At 31.1% G+C, this 16971-nt stretch overlaps 2 protein-coding genes across 5 annotated transcripts; both read right to left on the bottom strand.

Moving 5' to 3' along the window:
• Positions 1–507: 507 nt before the first annotated feature.
• LOC103485459 (protein PLASTID MOVEMENT IMPAIRED 2) lies at positions 508–3674 on the bottom strand. The gene is made up of 3 exons (XM_008443069.3): positions 3475–3674; positions 2946–3219; positions 508–2493 (listed from the first exon to the last, which is right to left on the bottom strand). The coding sequence occupies exons 2-3, from the start codon at positions 3069–3071 to the stop codon at positions 721–723; spliced, it is 1899 nt and encodes a 632-aa protein (XP_008441291.2). The 5' UTR covers positions 3072–3219; positions 3475–3674; the 3' UTR covers positions 508–720.
• Positions 3675–14569: 10895 nt separating this feature from the next.
• Positions 14570–16949, bottom strand: LOC103485454 (DNA-directed RNA polymerases II, IV and V subunit 12). Of its 4 annotated transcripts, none has more exons than XM_051082003.1 (4): positions 16800–16949; positions 16175–16236; positions 15850–15942; positions 14570–14796 (listed from the first exon to the last, which is right to left on the bottom strand). In XM_051082003.1, exons 1-4 carry the CDS (start codon positions 16916–16918, stop codon positions 14774–14776), a joined length of 297 nt encoding a protein of 98 aa, XP_050937960.1. In that variant the 5' UTR covers positions 16919–16949; the 3' UTR covers positions 14570–14773. The 4 variants fall into 4 exon arrangements, with proteins under 4 accessions (XP_050937960.1, XP_016899390.1, XP_050937961.1 ...); XM_017043901.2 differs by lacking the exon at positions 16800–16949 and adding an exon at positions 16384–16547; XM_051082004.1 differs by lacking the exon at positions 16800–16949 and adding an exon at positions 16380–16508.
• Positions 16950–16971: the final 22 nt, after the last annotated feature.

The raw sequence follows: 16971 nt of genomic DNA, 5'->3' as shown, positions 1-16971 counted from the left end.
ATTACGATAAACTGCAAATGAACATCCAAACACTAAAATAAAATAAAAAAAAAGGAACCAATTTAATGTGATATACAAGTAAAACACAGCGATTATGCTCAAACGTAGTCCTTGTAAAGTTATAAATAAACTTATTAAACTTGTAATTAGTCTGAAAACTTATTTAAATAATTTGTTTTTAAAGTTACTCCTGATTTTTCTTTCAATATGTTTTCATGGTCTAGCTTTTTTTTTTTTTTCCTTCCTTTCCTTTTTAATTGATTTTAGGTCTAACCGACACCATTAATGCAAGTTATGTTTAAAATAGAAAATGAAGAGGGGCCATGGAGAAGAAGATATTACATCAACTTTATATAACTCTTACATGAAGAACTTATCTGGTCAAGAAGACAATAACCTGACTTCTGTATACGATAATTCATAATAGGAGAGTTCATGAAAACTGCAGTTAGTGAGTTAGAGCATACATAGCCAAGAAGCAGCATAAAGACAATTATTCAAGGCAGATTTTGGTATAATCTGGATTTTGGAATTTAGTTTACTCCAATAAGCAAAATCCAAAGTTGAATGAATTCTGTTTCTATACACATCAAATTATAAAGGGAAAAGAGAATCCTTATTTGAACTCCTCACTCCTCACTCCCATTGATTGCAAAATATGAGGCCATGGAGATTCTGACGGAAACAATCACAATCAGTAGGAATAATCTTTCACCCAATTCAAGGATTCATTTTAGCTTTCTTGCCATTGAAGAATTTGGCAAGATTTTTCACAACCTTCGTTCTCTTCTGCATGGAAAAGGAGTCGGTTCTTCCATTCATCATATGAGGCGATGGTGAGGCTGATATTCTGAACTTTAATCGCCTTGGAGTCATACTTCCATTTCTCCTAATAGTTTTTGGACGATTTGTTGCTTCCCCATTTTCATCTTCTACATTCTTCTCACGATTTTGTCTCCAGTTCTGTAACTCTCCCTCCACCATTCTTTTTGCAGATAGTGATCTGTTTGCCCTGTATGCTTGTTTCTCTTCTTCCATTCTCATCTCTTCGATTTCAAGTTCGGCCAATTCAATTGTCTTTGTTGTTTCAACTTCACTTGCTTTAATGGCTTCAATCCAAGCCTGAGCTGCTGCAACTTTTTTCTTAGCAACTTCTTGGGCAGCAACCGCATGACCAGCTAAGTACTCGTATTCGAAACGAGAGATGGTGACAAAGGAGCTATTCTTAGTTGCAGAAGCTCTAGATCTCATTGTACTTTCTGTTAGTGACTTCAAATTTTCAAGTACAAAAGCCTCAGAAGACTTCACTTTTTCAAGCTCTTGCAAGGCATCTTGTAAGCATATCTCGTTTAAGTCGATTTCAGATTCGATCTTTTGGATTTCTGCTTTAGTGTTTTTAATTTCTTCATCAATAAGCTCTTTTTCTTTCTTTGCAGCTTCCGTTTCTTTCTTCATTTGTTCTATGCTTAAAGACAGATTAGAAGCAATTGCTTTGACTTTCTCTTCAGCAGAAGATACAGCCTCCAATTTTGCTTTTGCTCTAAGCAGTTTAGAGTTCAGTTTTTGAACAATTGAATCTGTTTTTCCATTAGGTTTTTTCAAACTAGCAACCTCTTCCTTGACATGTTTTAGTTCCCTTCGTACAGCATCCATTGATGTCATGAACTGAAAGCCTTCATCTCGTATTAAGGCCAAATCCTTCTTTGCTGTCTTGAGTTCTTCTGTGATAGACTGCAACAAAAGCTCATCTTCTTCTACCTGAGAATTTTTTTCCAATTCTATCATCTTAACTTTTCTCTGAGATTTGATTTCTAATTCCTTCACCAACTTTAGTTCCCTCTGTAACACATTCACATCTGATGTTGTGAGACTCAATTGCTTTTCTAGCTCTTTTAAGCCTTCAACCTCTTGAACAAGTTCATCAATAATCTTCCTCTTGTTTTCAATGGCACATAAGAATTCTTTGGCTTCTATGCTTCTCTGGGCCTCTATCTCTTGAAACTCCTTCAAAGCCTCTATCTGAGCTAACTCAACTAATACTTGTTCTTCATTTATTTCATCAATCTCCTTTCTTAGCTCTTCAATAGAGTTTGACAGGGATTGAAATTTCGAAATGGCTTCTTCTTTTTCCTTCTCTGCCAGCAATTTCTCATGAAAAACAGAACCCATATCAAGTTTGAGTTTGCTTAATTCTAGTTTTGCAGATTCCAGTTCCCGCATCAATTCTGCATACTGGTGATTTTCACTGCTTGACACGGCCAACTGCAGGCCCTGGACAGAAGCTGACTTCTTCAACGTTTCGATTTCCTGCTTATGCGCCCGAGCGGTGGCATTTGATTTGTCAAAAAGTGAGGAGAGCTTTTTCACTGTGTTCTTGGCATTGAGAAGTTCAAGTTGAGTTTGGGCACTAAAGGAATCTGCTGCATTTCTAGTCTTTTTATAATGGTCAACGTCTGTCTTTGCCTTTTGGAGCTCTCTTGCCTTTAAGGAATACTGCAATTGGATCACATGATATTTAACTACTTTCAATTTTCCAATAAACCTTTTCATGATGTTACAGTTACTTTGCATTCTAAAAAGTCCAATCATAATTTGACACATGAAAAAATGTTCACTTTTTCAAAATATTTTAATTCACTTTTTTATATATATAATGAAAGTAAGATGGATGAATATGGATGCATGTTGGAACCCAAGTATATTACTCTTTTTTAAATTCTAAAAACTTTTCAGATGGTTGGTCAAGTGGAAGCATTTAATATCTTTTTAATCTAAAAGCATATTTAGCGAGTATGGAAGCACTTTTAGGAAAAATCCTCATAGAAGCACTTATTATAGGAAGAAAATTAGTTAAATGCTTCTCAAAAAGGCAGGTCAAAAAGACATGAAAGTAAAGTAATGCCCATTTGAAACTACCTTAAATCTCTTAATAAAACCATTCATACCTCTGAGGAATCTTGGGTGAGTGATTTCTTCCATGAAATACCATTCTCTTTACCATCTCCATATTGATTAATAGCTGCTCTGACTAATCCACCTCTAATTTTGCTGTCAAACTCTCTCCTCTCCATCTTCACCTATTCATTCATCCACCAGAAGGAAAGGTTCTCTTAAATCATTGGTTGACCCAACATGAGCGTCCTTTGACACAGAGAACTTGTACTATCAACCTCCGACTCAATCAGAGGATACCGACCTCCCTCTTTAATTACAATACTTCTGTAAAAAAAAATGGAAAAGAAAAGAAATCACCAATAGACCAGTGACAAAAAAGCTTGATTTCCAAATTGAGCTCATTCCTTGGAGTGAAACTAGAAACAAAATCATGAAATCCTGGCAGATTCAGAACCAAACACTTGAAGAAGGTAGAGATTAAAGTAAAGTAAAAAGCTAGATTCCATATGCTTCGTGGTCACTCCATTAAAGCTAAAAATGGGAATATGAAAAGGCGATGATAATAGAAATGGATTATACCTGAAAATCGGGAGGGAAAGGCATGGGGGATTGTGGTTGTGGAGAGATTGGGGAATGGGTTTAAGTGAAGAAGGGCATAGCAAAGATGAACCACAATCACAATGCAACAGATAACAGAGAGCCCAGCAACGACGGAAATGCATTGAAAATCCTCACTATTTCTTTTTAATTCCCTTTTTCTCTTTCTTTCTTTCTTTCTTTCTTTCTTTCTTTTTTTTCGTACAAAGAATATATATTATCTTTTTACTTTTCGAAAAAGAATAACATAGGGGTAAGTTTTTCTTTAAATTTAAAAATAAATTCTTGTTTCATATGTAGTCTCCCTTTTTTTTCTTTAAATTAAAAAATATATTTTTTTTTTCAAATATAAAAAAATTAACCAAAACATTATTTCTGTCAAATTCTTTTGAAGTAAAAAATAATGGGATAAGTTTGAAAGTGATAAAATGAATTTGGATTATATATAAACATGTATATCATTTGAGTTAGAAGTGGTAAAGAAAAGGAAGTCCCAAACATTTTGCAACACAAATGTCTTATTATTATCATTATTATTTAAAATGAATTATTTGCATAAGATGAAAATTAGAAGAAGAAAAAAAAAAAAGAAAAAAGGAAAATAGAGTGAGAGAAAAGACAAAGATTAGGAGAAAGAAATGTTTGTCGTTGAGCATGAATAATTATTATTATTACATAAATGCAAAATAAATTGTGTTGGTTGGATTATTTGGAGACAAGTCATCTAGGGTCCCACATAATAATCTACGTTTCATGGGACGCCACGTCCTGCTCCCCATCGCCACACAATCCTCCATTACCCAATCATTTTATTTTCCTTAAATTAAAAAAAAAAAAAAAAAAGAAATACGCCATCTAAACTTTCAATTCCGCTCCTATTTATTTATTGTAACATCCATTTAAATCAACCAAAAACATTTACAAAACTAGCAAAATATCATGGTTTATCTACTATTTAATTAATACATCAATATAATTTACTATTTATTTCTATTTGTATCCATTATCATGATAGATGTAAATAGTAGTCTATCTTGAGTTGTCACAAATAAATTTTAATATTGTGTTATACTTGTATATATTTTCATAAGTTTTTTCATTTAAAATAATTTCTTTTTGAATCTATATGATTTTTTTACCTATTTTTAATTTTTAAAAATTAAATATATAAATATTCTTTTAAATGATTTTATTGCTTTTTTTAATCTACATTTTACCATGTTTTGAAAACTAAAGGAAAAAAAAGTTAGTTTTTTTTTATGAAGTTTGACTGAGAATCAATTCTTATACTTTGTATATTGCAATTTGTAATAAGAAATTGAGAAAGAACAGACTTCCTTTTCAAAAAGCAAAATTGTTATCAAACCAAATCTAAAATTTCAATTCCATTTGTTAAGTTTAGGTTAAAAGAAATCTAAAGTTATTCTATATTACAAGTAGTTTAAAAATAAGAGGAGGGAAAAGAACTTTATCATTATTATTTTTTTTTTTTAAAGAAAAAGGTTGGCACAAGGGAATTAAGATATCAAAATGTTTTTCTTTTTTTAATGAAGCCTTAAGATTTTTAATATTTTTCCAAGTCTTTATACACACACGAGAAAGAGAAACGAGGAAGAAATTGTTAGCGAATAGGCCTCGTGTGTGGATGAGATCAATTTGGTAAATTTACAACTAGTTGACATCATTATAAGATCATTTAAATTTGAATTTGAAAGTTGAACCAAATTTCATTTAGGACTCCATTTAGAGACCCTCTGTACAAATTTCCTACAAACTAAAATTAGTTTGTACGCGTGATATATGTTCCCTCAAGATAAAATGTAGACATAAAAAGCACACAACTTTCTTAAAAGAGTCGGAGGCTTTTGTAAATATATCCTATCAAAGATGAAATCATATTAAAACAAGTTTGAGAAATATATTGGTAATTTTATTTTCAACTATACATTTGGTAATCAATCTCAACATATTTGGTTTCTTTAATATATCATGTTCAAAAACTTTTTCGATCTTCACTTAAATTTTCGATTTTCACCTCTGCTTTAGGCCCTTTTCCACAAGAAAAGAAATGACACAAACTGGCAAAACTCAATTTGTTCAAAACAACAAACCCTTGAAACAATCAAACAGAAGAAAATTGATATATATTAATGCAAAAACTCCAGAGCTATGGATTATGCAAACCTAGTTTTTAAACCATACACCACAACATTGTACATAAATAATACAAACATCACATGCTGTATAAAATAGACTAAGCATTGATTGGTAGAGAAGAATTACCTTTGTAGATCAATCTTGAAATTCTTCTCCAAATTGTGATCTCCTCAGTATGTATGGGATATCTCCAAAATGTCTTCCCTACCATGTGTCTGTCAACAAACCTCACTTGCGATACTGAATTTTTGAGAAATGGTAAAATGGACCATTCCATAATTAATTAATCAACATTCATTAATTATGATACAAATCACTATAAACCTATAGTTGTACATTTATGCACTACAAGATATGTTGCGTTCATGGATAAAATCAGTCTATGTAAATCGACTGTTCACAAGTTGTTCGTAACTATAACTGGGTCAAATGTCTATTTTATCCATGTAATTGAATCTACATCTTTAAATACTATTGATCCTCTAATAAACAATAGGTAAGTTATGCACTCAATTAAACTAAAAAATAAACCACAAATGCCTGATAATCTACATGTTCATCCTCAGCTGCTTGATTCATGAACTGGTCATTCCTATTGGTGTGCATTTCTTTGAATAGCTCCAAATGTCCCACTAGTTCACCTTATTCTTCACTAAGCTTAGATTGTCTCTGTAGGAACAACTAGGACCCGCTACTGTGTTTGTATGATTGTTTTCCTCTTTTCACCTTGTTAGTCCTTGATTGTTCCATGCAAACAACAAAAATGTTACATGAAGTAACATTAGAAGATGTAAATGATACATGATTGCTCCTACTTAAGTACTTATTACACAATGACGATATTACATCAAAAGATATAAATCACCTGAAATTATTGACTTAGATAATGGTCACACAAGAAGTTCCAATCTTTCAAATTATTCTTCAATCTGGTAGGTAGTTTGGCACGTGTTTGCTCAGGGTTGCCACATTTCTTAAAATGTTTGTGCAAGTCTGCTCTGTATTCTTTAAAAGATGTTAACATTTGATGCTCAACGAATCTATTAAGTGCATGATCTTGAAATCAAACATGAAATAGTGCTATAAATTAAGGAAAGAACAAATGGATTAGGTTTTCTGTAGGTTTGAATGTGAACTAATAAACTTACCTATAAAGCGACCCTTAACACAATCTCAATATATTCTGGTGGAACATCTGCAAACCTAAGGCACCAGACTAGAAATGCATCTATGACGGCAACATCAATACTGTTACTGAACTGAAGTTTTTCATGTGATGGAGATTGGACTTTTCCATGTTTGTGGACGTATTTCTCCAGCTCCATATTTCGGGAGTGGCCATGTGTCTTATGAGTGGGTTTAGAGTCATCTATTAAAAAAAGTAGTATTGGTACGAACTCATGTCAACTTATGAAATTCACCTAAAGTGTCATCTAAGTAATGAGACTAACCTAAAGTGTCACCCACAAAAGGTTCCGTGTAAGGGGATATGTCCAACTCCTCAAACACATCATCTGACTCATAGAAACTGCTCGAGAATGAGGTCATAGCAACTGTATACACAAAAACCAAAATTGAACAAATGAAAACATTTTAAACACCATTACAACCCATAGGTCGTTTATAGGACCATGACTTTATACAAAAAATAAATAAAATAAATTTATAAACACCATTATAGCCTATAGGTTTGTAGCCAATCAAGCCAAATTTCCTATGTTACTAATATAACCAACTAAGCCAAATTTCTTATGTTACTAATATAACTAAATTAGTCAAATTTCCTCCTATGTTACTAACATTTTAACCAACAGAGTCAAATTTTCTATGTTACTAACATCACATAATACATTGGAACATGTAGTTTAATTTTTTTTTTTGTTCAATAAAGATAGGCATTCATCATACATATGCATTCCATTACTTAGATTCATCATCATCATCATCATCATCATCAACAACAACAACATTCCTCGTACAAATGCATTTCATTCCATTCCATATGCATTCTAGAAATCATGTACATATTGATGAGAAAAGAAATTATATATTGAAATACACAAAGGCAAGCGAGGGGGCTAAGGGAGGATAGGGGGCGGTGTGGCACAGACGACAGTGGAATGATCGGTGATGGGACATGCAGCAATGGGAAACACAGATGAGGGCAAGGGTGCTCGATGACTCCTTCGCTTCTCTCGTTTTTCCTTCTCAGATATGGAAAATACAGATTTGAGGAGAGTTTTTATAAGGGAACTTCTGACGCACCTCAATACGCATCGGGAGTTCCTTAAACTCGCGACAACGTACTAACGCTGTCACAGAAATCCTACTAACTCCCCATGCCTAAACCCTCTTTGTCGGAAGAACCTTCTTGATATTTATTGTCTTCCATATCTTCCGACACGATACAAGAAACGTAGGGAGATATGGGGAGCTCCCGACGCACTGTTGGTGGCATCGGGAGTTCCCCACTATTTCTCGACATCTTTGTTAAGGCATCGAAAGTTTGCCTTTATCTTTCGACGTACACCGTGTAGCGTCGAGAGATACTTGATCTCTCAATGCTCCGGTTATTGCTTCAGGAGATACTATATCTCCTGATAGTCTAAATCGGCATTGGGAGATTCAAAATTTCTTATAGTGTAAATAACTAATTATTTGGATCAAACCTTTTAGAACTATTATAAGGTGGGTCATTACCATAATGTCACCAAAATAAGGCACTTAACCTTATCCATATAATACAAACCTTTAAGTTGTTTCTTAACCTAATCCTACATGTCAACTGCATGTATACTATTCATAACTATATATAATATGATCTTGGATTTTTTTCTTGATTAATGAATAAATTAATACTGCATAATTAATAACTAAATTAATAAACTAATAAATTACGAGGTTTTATGCATAAATTCTAACACCTCAAGTCCCAAAATCAGCACTTAAGAGAAGTACTAATTTGGTTTCGTAAATGGAAAGAAGTAAATTTCATCTTGCATGATTATGGTCCCAACTCCCACCAAGTCCTCAAAATGGTAGGCTTATTGAGCCAACAACTCAAGTAACTCTCACAACAATAAAAAAAAAAAAAAAACAAGCCCTTATAGGCAGAAATTCATAATTCACTCGAGATAAGATGAAATTATATATATGATCATCTTAAGAAATATTAATCTTTTCAATCAACGAAGTTAAAGAGAATTTAAATATTTGTTGTCAGTTTTATACACATTGTATATGATATTTGATAGTATGAGGTTCCATCTAAAAACTAATTAACTATGAGAAGAGTAACTCATCTATCATATAAAAAGTGTGAGTCCCCTTGGTTTTTTCAATGTGAGGTTCTCAACATAACTTCTCAAGATGGTGCCTCTTTTGGGCTCACCAATCTTGATCAAATCATAGTTTCTTTATATTGAACCAAATACATGTTTAGGCTTTATGGGTTCTTATACCATATTTGATAATACGAGGTTTCATCTCAAAACCAATTGGTTAGGAGAGAAGTAGTTTATCTACAAGTGTGGTTCTCTTTGATTTTTCCAATGTGATGTCTTCAACATCTCAACATACCCCTCAATATGGTGCCTCCTTGGGTTTACCAATCTTGACTGAATCCCTATTTTATTTTATTGGATCGGATACCTATTTGTGTTTTATGTGCCCTTAAATCATCAATTGACCCAACAACTTAAAGTTGATGAGTTGATTGGTAATTTAAGATGGTATCAGAGTAGGTGGTCCAGTGAGATCAAGTGTTGCAGCCCTCGCAAAGTTACTTCCTCTTCGTTTAATATTGATTTCTATTTGTTAAGTTTTTCTCATATTGCAAGTCCACAAGTGATGTGAGTGTTAATGTTATACAATTAGGGATTTCAACTAAAATAGCCTAAATTGCTATATGATATTACACAATGGGTCTTTCTTTCTAATATATTACATAAAAATCCTAAATGGGCTAACATTTTCCAAAAAAGAATGGGCGAGTTTACATTATTATCCAAATTTCATTAATCTTGAACAATATTTGCCTTAATTATCAACAATCATATGTATTATATCAATTGTAACTTCTTTAATTATTAATACATATATATTTGTATTTATTAGTTAATATTTATTAACTTTGGAATGATTTAAATATGATATAAATTATTATCTTATATGGTAATAATATTTTTAATTATCCTACAAAAATAAATATTTTCAATTTCATGCTCAACCAAAAGTTAATTTCTCACGATCATCAATTCTGGCGCCGACATTCTTCCTCGATTTCTATTACCAAAAAAATTTGTTCTTTCTTCTTTCCTTCTGATTTGCTTCTTGTGATACAGTTACTTTTTTTTGTATATTATTTATTCTTCTATTTCGTAGCATATATTTTTTTCCTTAAAAAAATTGTTTTTTCTTCTTACGTTTCGTAGCATGTATTTTTTTCCTTCAAAATTTTGTTCTTTCTTCTGTTTCGTAGCATATATTCCGGTAATGTTCCTCCTATTTTGATTTTTCACATATGCTATTAAATAATACATTTATGTTTTGTGATTTGTTACATATATACTACTGAATATATTCAATGGTACATACACAAATTTTTTTCTCATGTTCTGTATTTTTTTCTTACTCAATTTAACAAATTGAAAACAATTTCATTCATAAAATCAATGTATTATTTCATATATACTATTCATAAATCAATTTAATATATCCTATTTTTCGGTAAATGTACGTCAATTAATATGTATTATTGTATATATGAAAGAGTATATGTACACTAAATAACATAACCGATATATCATATTTTTTGAAAATTGTATGTCAACATATATTTATAAATTGTATATATCAAGTGGTATATATTTAAATGCAATATTACAGAATCGAAGTTTAAAACGTTCTAGGAAATATACTATGTAATGGAGTAAGGAAAAATATGAAGAATTGAGGAAGACAACTAACCAAAAGTATGAGAATAACAAAAAAACGAAATAAACTAAGAATTAGTGAAGAATGAAATCAAAATCGGTGATGGAGGAAATAAGATTACGTGAATAAGGAAACTGGATGTACCGAAATTGAAAGAATGTTCCGATTTTCGGTGACAGAATTGAGCTTACTTGAAAAAACATATGATATTCTACGGTTATTGGATGTTCATATATATGTATTATGGTAAATAATAAGGGGTATATATCTAAAGAAAAACATAACACACAGATCATATTCGTCAATTATTGTATGTCAATTTATGTACATTATTGTATATATGAAGGGATATATATTTAAAAAATAACAGAAAACACATATCATATTAATCGGTTACTGTACTTAATTTATATGCATCATTGTATATATGAAGGGGTATATATAAACTATTTCACATAACTGACAATTGATATTCCTTGGGGACTATATGTAATAAATATATGCATTGTTGTATATATGAAGTGGTATATGTCTAAAACAAATATTTCAGAATATAACGTTAAAGTTCTAGGACTACTACAATTTAATGAAGTACAGAAAAATATAATGAATTAAGGAAGACAATTAACTGGATGCATAAGGAGAACGAAAAAACAAAATAAATTGAGATTCTGTGAATAACGGAATTGAAATCGATGATGGACGAAATATAAGTAGATGAAAAATGAAACTGGTTGGAATCGGTGAAAAAATTCGTTAACTTTTCGACGGAAAATGTACCGGAATTGGTGGAGAAATTGGATAAATTGCAGGTGACGTATGTAACAGAAAAGAATGACTATTGATAACGGAGATGAGAATGTAAGAATTATGCGTCTGATGAATAATTAAGAAAGAGAATTTTGAAAATTATTTCAATATTCAAAGATATATTATTTGATGATAATTTAAAATAAATTATATAAGGTACCGTTTTTTCATTAATAATTAAGATTTTACGTTAATTAAGATCATAGTTAAGTAAAATATAATTTGCACAATAATGATAAATATAATGTAAATAAGGCAAAATATACTTCTTAATTTCGAATTATCTATATAATTAATGTTAATCATAAGGTTAAAATCGTCCTACAAATATGTGAATTCCTAATTAAGAAAAATAAATCTTAGTTTTGGATATTTGTGAAATTTCATAGTCAAATTAGGTCTTTTCTCTAAATCTTTCATACAACTAAGTTTACCATTACCCACTAATTTAATCTTTTAGGATGGTTGATGATTTAATATGGCCTCAGAAGGCCCGTTTGATAACGTTGTTGTTTCCTGTTTCTGTTTTAATTTTTTCCGAGGTGTATGGTAACGTTCATTGTTTCTCATTCTAAAAAAAAAAAAAAGAAATAGATACGTTTGTCATTTTATAAGAAATTATTGGGAACAAAAAAAAAAAAAGTAGTTTCTTCTGTTTCGTTTCTCAATTATTTCTATTAGTTTCCTTTTTCTCAATTTATTTTTATTTGTTTCTTTTCTTTTTTTCTCAATTTATTTTTATTGGTTTTCTTTTCCTTTTTCTCAATTATTTTTATTGGTTTCCTCTTCATTTTTCTCAATTATTTTTATTGGTTTCCTCTTCATTTTTCTCAATTAGTTTTATTTGTTTTCTTTTCCTTTTTCTTAAATATTTTTATTTGTTTCATTTTACTGTTTCTCAATTATTTTTATTGGTTTCTTTTCCTTTTTCACAATTATTTTTATTGGTTCATTTTCCTTTTTTTCAATTAATTTTATTAGTTTCCTTTTCCTTTTTTCTCAATTATTTTTATTTGTTTCATTTTCTTTTTTCTTAATTATTTTTTTGGTTTCATTTTCCTCTTATCTCCATCGTCTTCCCCTAATAATCATCTTCTTCCTCTTTCACTCACCGTCTTCCTCTGCACACCGTCTTCCTCTTCGCCTCTCATCGTCTTCCTCTACATCTCGGACTCTTCCTCTTCATTGGATTGTTCCTCTTCGTCGGATCCATAGTTTTAGCTTGATTATTCCTCTTTGTTGGATCTATAGTTTTCGTCTGACTCTTCCTCTTCGCCGAATCCATAGTTTTCATTTTTCTCTTTGTGCGGATCTGGATTTTCGTTGTGATAGCAGAGTTAAAGGTTAAATTTTGTTTTATTTCTTTCGATTCTGAATATTGAAGACATAATAACTTACTTTAAAATTAATATTACATTCTAGAAGTCACAAAATATTAACGAGATTGTTGATATTGATGGATTAAGAAGTGAGTCGACATCATCTAAGAGAAGTGACCCGAGTGAGAGATTATATTGCTAATCAAATTTGGCAACATTTGAAGAATAGATACAATTTTATGTTTATGTTATTATTTTTATTCGTGCATCGCTACTTCTTCGCATTAAATGAATAAACTTTTGATAATTTTATTCTTTATGTTTGATGGATGACCTATATTTTTGTTTAATATTTTATTGAAGTAGATGTGAAAAATAAAAAATAAATCTAGAAGAAAATCAAGAAACAATAAACAGTAATCAAACACGTTCTTATTTCTTGTTCTAAAAATGAAGAAACAGGGAAGAGGGAACAAGAAAGAAACAAGAAATAGAGAATAGAAACATTACCAAACGGACCTAGAGTAGTTGATCTAAGGAAGTCATGTGTTCAAACCTCTCCAATGATATTTCTTTCTAATTTAATATTGATTCCTTAAGGTTATTACTTGAATGGAATCCACCATATGTCAACTATACCGTTCAAATTTTCATTTAAATGACCCTATATTTTGTTTATTGGATTGAGTTATGCAACATTGAAACATAATATAAAATAACAAACTATTTTATTTAAACTCATAGGAATGTTCATAGAGCTCGAAGAAGTGTTGTACTTTAGTAAATTAAATTTGACGATTCACAATGGTTAGTGACAATTTGATTAATTACTCAAGAAGGTAATTAATTAGCAAATAATTGTTATGAAACTTATTCCTATATAATCATGGAACTCATAAAATACTTCGAGGTATGCTAAAATAAAACTCTAACTTTTATACTTTCTAAACAATTACTGATTTGTGTTCGTAGTGGCAAAATACCACATCGGTGTAAGTTTCTTTATTTTGCACGACATTTATTTGATTATCTTCCAAAAAATTACAAACTCAAAGTTGATACCAAATTTCAGTATCAAACAATAAATTTAAATTATAACAAAACTATGCCCACTTGGAAAATTTAACACATTTAATAAAATTCCATAAATTTTAGATACTTGATACAATATTGAAATTTGGATTTTAAGTATTAACTATATACAATAGCAAACAAACTCGGGCTCATGCTTTTTGTTTACTATTTTGTCGAAAGGTGTGGAAATGATGATTTTGACAATTAGAACGATAACTTCGGAATATGATTGATGTCTCTAAATAATTCAAAAGTAAAAAAAAAAAAAACAATTTATGAAAAAAAAAGTACATTTATTATAAATTTAAGTTTATTATTATTTGGTGAAAGTTTTAAAATAAAAAGGAAAAGGATAAAGCTTATTGAATTTAAAGAAAAATAATTGATTGCTCTAGATTGCACCATATTAAAAGGTTCTAAAAATTTAAAGAAATATATGCTTAAAATTAAACAATCATCAATATATCATAAAATTTTCAATTAAAAATCTAAAGACATCCTTGTATTTAGGAGGTGTTTAAACTCTTGAACCAAATTAAATAATTTTTTTCGTATGTTTTTCACTATGAAAAAGAAATTTAATAATAAGAAAAGAGAAACCTACTCCACACTGTGCTAAGAGGGAGGGATTCCAGATAGAACAGGAAGAAAGGGACTGATTTTCTGTATCTGTTTATCATTTTTCATGGCAAAATCCAGAGGCCCAGAGAAAGACAAGTACAAGATCAGTAGGAATATGAATCAAATGCAGATATGGAAATGCAAAACTGAACCATCCAGTCTATCAAGAGATAAACCATTCATATCATATTATCAGTTGGATATGGAGTTAGCACAAGAGGATAATGAAAAATATTTAAGCAGCGTTATCAACATGTTTTGTACTACAGCAAGTCCTTAGTCCATATCGAGTATCGTTTTTGTTTTCCTAAAAGAAACTTACAAAATATGCATGATACTAGAAGTCCATCGCAAGAATAAGCATTTCAGCGGGCCTCGTACTGAACAACTGCAGTAATAGGCAAGAATTGGATTAGAGTTCAAATTTGGAAAGAAACAAATAAATATCAAGGACACAGAAAGTAATGCAAATTGACCCATACAACAAAAACATTGAAAAAACTAAACTACAAGAATAGACTCTAACATCCATAAAGAGAATCTAAATTTGATCACAAGACTTGTAGTAAGAGAGCATTCCAAGTCATAAAAGATCACAAGGATACCCCAAGAAACAAATTTTCCAGTCAATTATCGCCATAGGTCAAGTATAATAAATTCTGCTGAATTACATCATGTTATGACAGTATATTGCCCAAACTACAACCATCCTGCCAATCAACAGTTGGATATATGTGCAAGCTCTAAACTTCAAAACAAACTAAGTCAATAAAATAGTTGTTTTAGATTACCCAATACTCGAATCTTCAAATGAACTACAAAGAAGGTAAATAAGATTTGACCGGGAAGAAAACAGCATTGAGCATGGATGTTATAGAGTGATCAAATGATTTTAAAACAGAAAAAAAGTAGCAAAAACGTAGCCGATCATCAACTCATGTGAAGTAGTGAAGTGGATATAGAGTTCTCAACACAAGAAGACGATTTTGATAGAGTTAAAGTCACTTCTGGTGTGCTCAAGAGCACTCCAAAACAAGTCTTTATAGTTCAAAATCAATTTACCTTTCGATTTAATTCTTTTAAATGTGACTTTCATACAGTCAAATTGATTTTGGTTGAGCAAAACATGTTTTGGAGTGATCTTCGAAGATGATAAAATGATTATAACCATTTTAAAACCTCCCAGCCATGCCTAGATGCAAAATCAGCCAAAGCCACCAGTCGCAGAGTTTGACCCACATGTGTTACACTTCTTCAATGTCTACTCATACCAAATAGCTCATCTATGTTTCTTGTTCCATATAAAATTTATAATCAATCGTAACTTATTGGATGAGATTCAAAATTCCAAACATCTTTAACAGAAAATTCATATTTACAGACGACATATTCATGTTCAAAATAATAATAACAACAAACAAAATCAGAAGAAATATCTTACTGCGACGGGTGCGCTTCTTGTAGAGAATACGATAACCACACTCCCGGCACTGTATAACATCACCCTGCTTCAGAGTGTTCTCCATTCCACAATCTACACAAATTTTACATCTCTCAATTCCCAAACATAGTCGAAAAGGAGTATATTTAAAGCAAGTATTCTAAATGTAGACTCAAACCAAAAAAACTTCTAAATTCCCACAGTCTTAATTAATCAAAGTAACTTAACACATGTTAAAAGATGCATCCGATAACATAACGAAAGAACCTAAATAATCAGCGGGAGATATCCAATCCCGAAATCAGTAAACACACAACAGTTATACCTCCACAGATGTAGCTGACTGGTTCGGGTTGAGGATCCATGAGTGAAACTTCAAAAATCTTCCTGCAAACCAATTATTGCTCACACAAGTAAGAAACAACCATCAACGGAATAATGAGAATAAGGAAAAGTGGTGGTGAGGATGTGCCGACGACCGGCGACTGCGACGGCGGAAGGATAAGAGAGAAGAAACAATCGGCGGGAACCTACCGCTGCGAGGGTGATGCGAGAGCAGAGAAAGAAATCGAAGTCGCGTAGGGCTTGACTATAATGATCGGCGACGGAAAAACCAAACAAAAGTAAAAGGGAGGAGAGCGCGTAGTAGGGTTTTTCCCTTTTTTTTTTTTTTTTTAAATTTTAAAGTTAAAATAACTTTTTCGTTCTCATATTAATTTTAGTCAAATAATTTAGAAAAAATAAATTAATTTAATTTCATGAAATTAATTTGTACTAAAATTGATTAAATAAGTAACAATTTTCATACAATATGTGAATGTGTTTTCACAAAAACTTTACTAAGAAATACCAACAATAACTATATGAAGAACAAATTTAGGGTGCATTTGGGGGAAGAGTTAACAATTATAAGTTAATTTCTTTGGGGAACACGAAGATCCAAAAATTACCGATTTGCTGAAAAATCAAAGTGTAGAGGGTGAGATCTAGCAGAGCTCGCTGCTGCTTCTTTTTCCTCTCTCTCCTTCAATTGAATTCCCCATACGTAATGAACGTGAAGTTTAAGCATCAACAATGGTTCTCCTTGAGCTCAAGATGAGATGTAGTATGTGAACCATTTCT

The sequence above is a fragment of the Cucumis melo genome, chromosome 3 (genome assembly GCF_025177605.1).
Source record: "Cucumis melo cultivar AY chromosome 3, USDA_Cmelo_AY_1.0, whole genome shotgun sequence".
Classification (NCBI taxonomy): domain Eukaryota; kingdom Viridiplantae; phylum Streptophyta; class Magnoliopsida; order Cucurbitales; family Cucurbitaceae; genus Cucumis; species Cucumis melo.
The sequence above is the reverse complement of the archived record's forward strand: the minus strand, read 5'-3'. Positions and strand labels throughout refer to the sequence as shown.